A 10766-nucleotide genomic window follows, 5' to 3' on the forward strand; every position below is an offset into this window, starting at 1 on the left:
ACAACTTTCTCGTTAGAAGTGCTCACAATCAGTTTTCCGGGATCAACCACACATCTCGAAATTTCTTTTGCTAGAAACTGGAAGAGCTCTTCTTTGTTTGCGTTGTTGCTTAGGAAGCCATTCCAGTTTGTAGGAATTGGTGCTGCACCTGAGACTCTCCTGCGCTGTCCCTGGCCTCTTTTCTGTCTTGTTGCTGTCTTCAGGCTGTCTGCGCAGTAAACATCCCAGACAACATCAACTCGCTGTACACTGCTCAGTTGCTGTAAAATGTAAGGCATGAAAACCGTTTCACTGTAGTCGTGAAATGTCCTGCACAGCTTTGGAGACAACATCTGAATAATGAAAGCACCATCAAGGATCTTTGCAGAATGATTAGTGATGTCTTGGCATTGGGTTTCAACGCCCAGAAGTAGTGTGTCATTGTGGACAGGAGTCAGCTCTGCGTCAAGAAGCTCATCAAGAACGTTGAGCTCTTCCTCAGTGGGCATGACGACTTCAGGGATACTTTCTGTGGCATCGTCATACAGCAAGCGGTCATCTTCAGCAGAAGTATACTCCCCCTTTGATGCACAACGCTCGAGGCAGGCAAGTAAATCAGACTTTTTACCAGACCTCATTTCTGACAGCTTGGCAAGAGAAGGGGGGAAGGGTTGATTTTCATGTCTGAAAAACTCTTCCATGTTTCCTTGTCTTACCTGGCAGGCTATATATAACCTTGAAAACAGAGAACAGTCAGTTTTCAGTAATGCTGTGGCTTTTTGTGTCTTCTTTTCCCGTGAAAAGACACGAAGTTTGTTTCTGCGAACTGTGTCTTTGATGCTTTTTGTTTTCTGCACAAACCTTTCTTCTGTGAATTCCTGGTACTGCTGGAGCCCACGAGCAACAACATCTTGAACTGCACTGGCTGACATGTCATCTACAATGTCTTTCGTGTCTAGTGCAATCAGGCACTTTCCGTCTTCTTCAAATGGGTTTCCAACATCTTCAAAGGCACGCACGAGCGCTTCGACATCCTGTTTGAAGGCTTTCTGCAGTGACGGTACTTGTTCGTGGTGGTCTGTGGCCTCGCTCTTTGAGGTAGACATCTCATGCTCAAAATTGCTGACTAAACGTGCAATTTCAGGACCTGCTGTCACCCACCGCCGCAAAGCTCCTGGATTGTTGGTTAGTCCCACAGCACCACCGTCACCCTTCACTGTTGCATTGCACTGTTCATGGGCATGATCCAAGGCTATTGCAGAGAAAGGGCGTTTTGTTTTCTTGACGGTGAAAGATCCACAACAGAAAGCTTGATGAACACAAGGATGTCGCCTCCTCATTTCAAACAGATCTCGGAGATGCACAGAGACCCAGCGTGCATAGTGCACATGGTCAAGAGAAAAAAACCATGGCATGAGACTGGTGAGGGCTTCGATGAACTGTTCGAAGTCTGATGTTCTGAGTGCGTGGATGATCTGCAGCACAGAGAGTTCCAGATCTAGGACCAACCCCCAAAAGGCAAACATTGGTTGTTCTTTACTTGTCTCAAGGCACCACTGTTCAAAGTCTGATCTGGCATTTTCTGTGGCTTTCTGTTTCTCAAATGCTTTGTGTTGGAGAATGTAGAGTGCTGCAGCAGTTGTTTGGTGGGCAAGTCGTGTTCTTAGGACATGGGAAACCTTGAGAAGTGAGTCAGCAACACCTCCTCTGACAATTCCAGCTGTTTCAAGCATGGCGGTCCAACCACTTCCCTCGAGCCAGTCGCCGAGAAGTCGCAGTGCAGCCATTTCAATATGGAGTCCTCCAAGCATGACTACAAATTTGTCTTCTCCAAGTTCCTCAGGAAATGACCACTGAATTTCTTTAGCCAGTGCATACAGCGGCTGATCCATTGCCAAGACAGGTGTTTGACCTGGATTGAGGTGAGTAATGCCGTTCTTTATCACTTGCATCACATGTTTTATGAGTGCTGGAGAGTGTGCATTGTCCATCAGAAGTGGCAACAGTGCAATCTGGGCAACCCTTTCGTCTCCTTGCTGCTGCACACCTGCGTGGTAAGCTCCCCAAGATACTGCTTGCCTTCCATCATATTCTCCAGAGGTATCAACACGTTTTTTCACCGTTTCCAGCCAACGATACTGTTCGGTCTTACGTGTTGTGTTGGAAGAAACAGGAGGCCTGCAAGGTCCGAACACAACAGGGACTTCAGCTTCTCGATTCAGTTCCACAGGTGACACAAGTGTGTAGGTGATGGGCAAGGGTACAACAGACCTTCGGCCTTGAACTGCTTTGTCGATAGACAAAAACTCTGGCTTTCCGTCACAATCAGAGGGGTGTTGAACCATAGAAATGCTTGTTCCGTGAAAGGACTCTGTAGCTGTAGTGGAGCTTGGATTGTGGTCTATGTTATCGACCATAGCAACTGTGAAAACACCTCCTACAAGCTGTGGGGGGACAACCACACCCTCTCTCTCAAACTTTGTGCACACACTGTTGGCTAGGTCATTGGAAATGCTTATAACCCTATCATAGGACACTGACAGACCCAGATTGTACAGAATATCAATAATACCATACTTCCTGGTCTCGGCGTGTATTTTCAGTCCAAGGTAAACAGGAAGCGGAGTTTCCTTCTCTTTTGCATGGTTACGACGGGTGTCCTTCAAGGGATCTCTTGGTGCATGTTTTCTGCTGTTGAATATGAGGAGCTGAGAAATGGTACGCGCTGCCTGTGACTGCTTTTGTCCTAATACAGCCTCCTCTCGTGATGGATTGCTTGTTTTGATGGAGTTTCCTGGCCCATCCAAAATCATACTGACGAGAGCTTTCAACGAAGATGGTGTTGCATTTTCTTGGCAGTTTTCAAGGAAATCCCCATTGAAGTTTTGCTGCTTCGAGAAAATCTCTCTGCGGACAATCTTGGCGGCTTGTGCAAGCAGCAAGGCGTCAGAATCATGATCAACAACCTTGCTCACTGCATATCCCAGGTCACGTTTGAAGACAAGAGTAGCATCTCTTCCGCGACCTGTATTGCATTCTTGAAGCTCAGGGCATGCATCCAGTAGTTTCTGTCTGAGTCTTGTGGTATGCAGACTGCAACTAACTCCAAGTTCCTGTAGTCGAGTTTTGTACAGTGTGCAAAGTTTTGACATGCGGAACACAGGGGCTGTTGTTTCGTCATGTTCAAAACTCTGGATATATGACACCAGCTCAGCAAAAGCAATGCCATGACAAACGGAACTGTTGCTCTGGTCACAGTTCAGTTCCTTTTCGTATTTATTGGCACGATTGTACAGGGAAATCAAACATTTCAGATGATATTGTGAATCTGTAGCAATCATATCTCCAGCAGCAAGCTTTTTAAGCAAGTCCTTGTCTTGAAGAAGGTTAGCTGCATGTCTCACCTTATAGTCCAGTCCAAATGTTGCTGCGCTGTACAACTTGCCAGAGCTCTCATTACAAAAGAAACAACTATCTTTGGATGACGCCGGAGTGCCAGCAGATCGTCTTGTTTTGGCTGAGCTGCAGGTGGGTGCTCTGTCCTCTGCCTGCCGTTTCTCAGCTTTCTTTTGAAGTCTTTCCAAACTTCGCTTGCCCATTTTTTCTCTGCAAGACTTATGCCACGATGCACTATTTTTCTGAACAGTCTCTTTAATCCCAGATCCATCATCTAGTTGAGATACCCCCACAGTTACAGGAAGGTCAAAACCGCATGCAAGAAACTGTTGGACATTTTCAGCAAACAAAGTGTATCCTTCGCCACTCCTTGTACCCACTGCTGGGCAGTTCAGATGTTCTGTTGTCTTGTTCTGACAGAAAATGCATTGACTCCAGTCAACAACAGGTGACTGTGAAGTTGAGGGTTCACAAAATGGATCAACATCTTTGTAGTCTTTCGCCATATTGTTCCTGCAGAAAAAAGTTAATGTAACTTAATAGTTTTTCTCAAATATGGTGTAAGCCTTTTCTGAGAGCAAAAGGGTCTTTTAACAAACAAACAAAAACCAAAAAAAATATACAAGATTTTTTTTCAAACGCACTCCGTTTATAGAAGACAGAACTGCTCCTAAAAACTGAAAAACAAAAATAAATAAATAAACAATGAAAGACGAACGTTGACACTGAAAGCCGTAGGGTCTGGGAAGCAAAACCAACTGTTTTTTCAGTATAATATGCTATCCTTACCAAAAAAACAAAGCTGTTTTGTGACCTTGCTCTCTTCTCAATATGTCAAAAGTCGCGTACCATACTTTTTCACTCGGCGACCAAATAATTGCATGCACCGACACTTGCATTTTCCTACGCATCATGAAAAAAAAACCCGCATGCATTTTCATTTTCAAAGTGAAGTAAAGGTACTACAATAAAACAAAATTTTAAACAAACGTCACTTACCATATGTGTAGTTTGTCGCAAAAGGATGATGCAGCGATTCAACTGACACGCCGGTTCGGCAGTCCAGCGGTGTACGTGTGTTACGGCAAAGCACGCGCGATTCGACGCGACAGAATATCGCTACACTGCTCTGTTTTTCCATTCTAACCTTGCTTTGGCAGGAGTCGTGTGTGTTATCTACACAATAGCTGACTGATGAGTGACATTTGCCTACATGAGCGTTGTAATGACGTGTCAAATCATGGGATGCGTCTGCTCTCAAAACCAAAACATTGGCGGCACATTGATGGTCAGCCATCAGTGCCGCAACTTCATCGCGTGTTTTTTAAGGGTGGATTACACCCAAAGTAGGACTCTACAAGGTGGCTGCTACCAGTTTTTATACCAAACTAAGTACACTTTATCGTTTTTTCAAAAAAATACATTGCTATAAAGATTGTCATACTGAATGTAAGGAACAGATTGACTAATGAAGATAAGACTAACCTAGATTGTGGTGGTGAGTATGAAGAATCGGATGAAAACTCATACGGCCTCTTTTGTCCTCGGCTCTCATGCCTCTCTGCTGACGCTTTGAGTACCCTGGTTTCATTGTCCTCTCTGGCACTATGTGACAACCTGTTAAAAAACAAAAGGTTCAAGTAGTGGAGATATAGAACTGTCAATACTAATGCTGAGAGGAAAATTCAGCTGACAAGAATGCAAACAGACTAGATCCAAGTCATTCCAACATCATGGACAGTCTGTTGAGGTATGAAATATTTAGTTTTGGAGGTGACCTCACGTTAAAGTTGTATTTTTCCCCGGCGTGCACGGACAGCCAGACGGACAACCTGATGGAGGGACAGACAACCCCATCGTGCCCAGACATGTAGCCAGACGGACGGACAGTTAGATGGACAGACAGCCCGATGAACAACCGGATGGAGGGACAGATGAACGGATGACATTTAGGCAGTCATAGTCTGATGGAAACAAAACAATATAGGCACTATCTAACATGTCAGAACAAAATCTAAACCAAGTCCTTGCTTTATCTTAAAACGATGCAGACCAAGTTTTTTACAAGTGTGAAAGGCTAGCATGGTTACACTTGGTCACAAATAGGAGCGTGAGCCTTCAGCCCAAGGACACAATGGGAGCAGGTCCGTGTTTCCCCTGGTTAATGTCCCGCAGGGCTTTGTTCCCTGGCCCTGGAGGGAACATACACCTGGGGAACTGAGACCAGAGGGAATGGGGGGAAATAAAGGACTCGAGGAATAGAGACCTGAAGGAACATACACCTGGGAAACGTAGACCTAGCTAATCATGGAGCTGATCCCATGTGCAAAAGACAATGAAAATGAGGCTAACCTAGAAGGTAGTGATGAGTATGAAGACTCGAACGTCCTCTTTTCCCTCCTCTTTTGCCTCTCTGCCGACGCTTTGGATACCCTGGTTTCATGGGTCTCTTTGGCACCATGTGACACCCTGTTGAAAAACAAAAGGTTCAAGTAGTGGAGAGCCAGAACTGTCAATATTAATGCTGAGAGGAAAATTCAGCTGACAAGAAATTGAAGAATGCAAACAGCCTAGATCCAACATCATGAAATGTATGGTTGAGGTATGAACATAGTTTTGGAGGTGGCCTCACTTTAAACTAAAGATGCACTGAAGTAGTACGAAGGGAAAATTAACAGAGGTAGAATGAAGTTGCTTTTATATCAATCTGAAAATAATTTCACAAAAATGAGCATCGCCAATTTGTATAATTTTTATCAAAAGTGAATGAGCAGACCTGGAAATTTTGGACTTGGTGCTTGACATCAATCAATCAATATGAGGCTTATATCGCGCGTATTCCGTGGGTACAGTTCTAAGCGCAGGGATTTTTTAATTTTTTTATTTATTATTTTTTTATGCCATTTTATATCGCGCACATATTCAAGGCGCAGGGATTTATTTATGCCGTGTGAGATGGAATTTTTTACACAATACATCACGCATTCACATCGGCCAGCAGATCGCAGCCATTTCGGTGCATATCCTACTTTTCACGGCCTATTATTCCAAGTCACACGGGTATTTGGTGGACATTTTTATCTATGCCTATACAATTTTGCCAGGAAAGACCCTTTTGTCAATCGTGGGATCTTTAACGTGCACCCCCAATGTAGTGTACACGAAGGGACCTCGGTTTTTCGTCTCATCCGAAAGACTAGCACTTGAACCCACCACCTAGGTTAGGAAAGGGGGGAGAAAATAGCGGCCTGACCCAGGGTCGAACACGCAACCTCTCGATTCCGAGCGCAAGTGCGTTACCACTCGGCCACCCAGTCCATGGTGTGACATAAGACTTGACATCATAACAGTACTTGGTGGGCTACCGTAATGACTTAGAGTGTACCAAAAGAGACAATCGCGAGCACTTTGTAAGTCTTTATAAAAAAAAGTAAGCAAACTAGAAAACCATGCCCTGTTGTAAATGTTTCTTTTAGAGTTTAGACATTCAGATTCTGATGGCATCTGCTTTAAGTGTTTATTAATTCTCGTAACAGTGCATTCATGATTCAACGGGCAGTAGGTGAATTTTTTTCAAATATAAATGTGACTGTGAGTGATAGGCCTATGCCACAGATGGTACAGAATCTATGATTATGTTATCAAAACGTGTCTAAGCTGAATTCGCGAAATAAAGAGAAAAGCGCCAACTCTTGAGTAGAGAGGTAATAAAGTAATCGCTAATCGAGCGAAATGGCAATCCGTGGCGACTTACTTAGGAGTCGGGAAGACGCAAATCCTGTGTATCGTCAAGAATAAAGACTCGGTGTTATCAAGATGGGGAGAAGGATAGCGAAGCGAAAGTACGCAAAGAAAGGTGCCTGTACGAAGACCTCAACGATCATGTATGAGACACGTTTAGCGATGCACGGCAAAGAAACATTCCTGTGAGCAGAAACATGATTCGGGAGAAAAGTCGTTATGCTTTCTATCGAGCAGGACAGTCGGATTTTACTGGTTGCGCCACAATGTCAAATGTGCTTCACTCGGCGGGGAGCGAGCATTACGCCATGAGTAAATTTTCTTAGAAACTTGAGTTAAAGTTGTTCTGCTGTAATGTGTTTGGGTGTGTGTGTGTGTAGATATGACTGTAAACTGCAACTGTGTGTTTGTGTGTGTACATTGACAGTACATAACAGTACATACATTGTACACTGCAACCAAATTCATGACCGCCCGGGCCAAAAACTCAAACAACCATTTTAAGACACCCCCCCCTTTTTTTACGACCTAATTGTCAAGGTTTTTCCAAAGTCGTAAATAGGGGGTTCTACTGTAGTATGAATTCGGTTTTCATGATCACACCAAAGCCTGATGAGACTCCACTAAATACAGTTGATTGTTTACTAATTCCTTGCTTGCATCACTGCAATACAACTCATACTGGTATTCTTGAAGTTGAAGAACAGCAACAGGTCTTGCTTTATTTCACTATTATTTTCACAACTGCTGACTGAACAACATTCAGAATCGCAAAATTTGGCAGTCAAAGTGGAGACTTTCTTCACATTGACTGTGTGTAACTAAGCTAGAGTGTACTGAAAATGTGAAATGACGTCACAGTTCTAGAACAGTGAGAGCAAGAGGTAAGGTGATTTGTTTCGGCAGGTAAAAATGGTCATATATGTACGCAGTGATATCTTGTGCAAAATTAAGTTTTTTGACTAAATAAACATTACCAGTATATTAATAAAGTGTATATACATAATTATCAAAATACTGTTGATTTAGACTTCAACTCTGTGCATCTTTAAAGTTATATTTTTCTCCGGCGTGCACAGACAGTAAGACGGACAGACAGCCAGATGAACAACCGAACGGAGGGACAGATAACATTTAAGCAGTCATAACGGTTAGGGTGGACAGGGGGTTAAGCCCTTTTAGTTTTCAGGGGTCGCTTTATTCTCCGGCCCCGCGAGGGTGTTTTGTTTCTGCCGCCCTATGTCCATACACCTGTATTTTCCCGTTTAATAACCCTATCATGAGTCATCCCTGAGGTCGCCTATAGTTGTGGACTGGGCGTTAAGCATCCAACAATTAACAAACCCAATCACACATTTCTGACAATGGAATGTTCACCCAATGACCCATGTAGTCTTTCTCATCATTTATAATATTAAATGCCAGGCTGGAGCTCTACAAAAATGAAATTTATTGGTTTGATTTGGTTACAGATCAACCCACAGATTTCCCACTCTCATGGACCAGCCAGGATGCACTGACATTGATTAATCGTGATCCTTCTCACCTTTGAATTACCCGTCATAATGGCTTGCTGAAGAAATCATCTGCAAATAAAATGCAAACAATTACACTTACACTTACAGCAATGATATACACATGCATGCGCATGCTGTCAATATTCAATTTTGTTGTGCATGTCTATCAATATTATGTGTTGCCCCGAGTGCTGTGTTAAACACTGACAGAATCTTCAAAAAGATGAAGGCGGGTGAAAACTAGAAGAACAGCCTGCGTCTATATTAGAGATCGGATTGACAGCCGGTCTTTTCAAATCGTGTTTTCTGTAAGCTTAGCTAAGAAATGCCATATTATTATCACCATCCTCAAGTTACCTACTCTAAGACTTATAAATTCAGCACTAAACGCACAAATAGCATGAAAGAAGAAAGTGCAGGCATTTTTCTTGCGTGAAACATAGATCAATACTATCGCCGCCGTTCGCGACCGTTCGATCAGTCACTGCCTCATCCCAAGATAATATAGCCTACACAAAAACACTTATTCACAATAAATTAAAAAGAACAATGACAAAAACATACAGTTTCTGTTCCCTAATAATGAAACAATCATAAAATTAAGTTTCCCGCTTACCTTGGATCGACGAGGCGTCGCCATCTTGAAAATGCAACTCGTCAGTAACTAGAGTTATCTGTCCTTGGGCTGTGTGTTTCGGAAACTCAGAAACTTTTTCACACGCTTTGGTGTGTGAACTAATATACACACAAAGTTGACTAAAGTGCACAAAAAGGTTCCAGCCTTGAAAACTTCTGAGAATCTTCATTTGACACTTTCCTTCTAGAAACAGTAGTAAAAAAAAGTGGGTCCCTATTTTTGGAACCGACTTTTTTTTTTAAACCCAGTTGGACGCTTGTGTGTTAATGCAAGGAACCCAGTTATGTAGTTGTGAACACACACACACACACACACACACACACACACACACACACACACACCCACACACACGCCACGCGCGCGAGAGAAAGTCGCAAGAGAGGGGATGACGTCACGCTGCATTGCAGTCAAAACATCTTGACGTCGTAGGCTTGCGCACGCATATTGCCGTAGTCTCGGAAATTCTACCCCAACAAAGCGACCCTGGATCAAAAATCATTTCGGCAGGTCAAATGGAGACAGGGATATTACTCTTCATACACAAAGGGAAGCCACTGAGTTGTGTCGCCAATTTTTCCTGGCAGGCTGGGAATTCGAACACATCGAACAGGGAACGCAGAAGAAGAAGAAGAAGAAGAAGAACACGTCGAACATTCGAATGACGTAAATAGAACAAACGTCACATTTTTCAGGCAGCGTAAGTGAATGACGTCAGAAAATGACGACACCGCCAGAAATAAAAACAATGCGACACGCCTCCCAACCACGAGGTCAAAAACACGTGGGCATCTAATGAAATCGGTACAAAGCCGTTCTCTTTGCCAGTGACATCGTAATAATCACCAAAGCTAACATTGAAGCTCCGGTAGCAGGTAAGAGAGTGTCTCCCAACCCGTGATGCTCACAGCGTGATTGCATCAGAATACCACATGTTAAAGCCGGTAACAGCCAGTAGTATTAAGAACAAGTGTCTTGTGTATGCAGCCCTCTTTCTACTGTACGCTGGCAGCAGATAATACAATAATTGAAGTCCTTCGAGGCATAAGGGGCCCATAAGGCGAAACATTGCTTTAATTCCACCCTCAAAAAGTCCCAGCCTTCAAACCGTAACAAATAACAGTACGCACTATTAAGCAAAATTATAAACCAAGCCTTGATTATTAATTTTTATTATTACACTTGTATCAAACAAGTGACCTCCACCTTTTGATTGGCGTTTTTATTACATTTGAATCGGACTTGTGGCCTTTCAAAGTTGCGATGACCTTTGACTTTCAACAGAGGTCATATGTAACAGTGGTTTTTAAAAACATAATTTAGTTGGCTCATATATCTGAGACAAATGATCGGACAACAGCCCTTTACATTATCGTGACACATATTTTTTCTGAGGCACACTGGACAGTATTGTGCAAAGGGTGGGGTTAATCAAGGGAGTGAACCCCCCCTAAAAACACTACCAACCTGTCGTTTTTTTTTGGTTTTTTTAATGCCGT

General features: G+C 43.2%; 1 protein-coding gene across 1 annotated transcript in view; it reads right to left on the reverse strand.

The window, feature by feature from the left end:
* Positions 1-9442, reverse strand: part of LOC138974535 (uncharacterized) — a 36311-nt gene extending 26869 nt beyond the window's left edge. Inside the window, exons 1-4 of the mRNA XM_070347249.1 lie at positions 9250-9442; positions 8663-8702; positions 5728-5844; positions 4861-4992 (exon numbers count right to left, since the gene is read on the reverse strand). Coding sequence (XP_070203350.1) covers positions 4861-4992; positions 5728-5836 — 241 coding nt within the window. The 5' untranslated portion in view covers positions 5837-5844; positions 8663-8702; positions 9250-9442. The remainder of the gene's footprint in view (positions 1-4860; positions 4993-5727; positions 5845-8662; positions 8703-9249) is intronic.
* Between the last annotated feature and the right edge of the window lie 1324 nt (positions 9443-10766).

The sequence above is a fragment of the Littorina saxatilis genome, linkage group LG8 (assembly GCF_037325665.1).
Source record: "Littorina saxatilis isolate snail1 linkage group LG8, US_GU_Lsax_2.0, whole genome shotgun sequence".
Classification (NCBI taxonomy): domain Eukaryota; kingdom Metazoa; phylum Mollusca; class Gastropoda; order Littorinimorpha; family Littorinidae; genus Littorina; species Littorina saxatilis.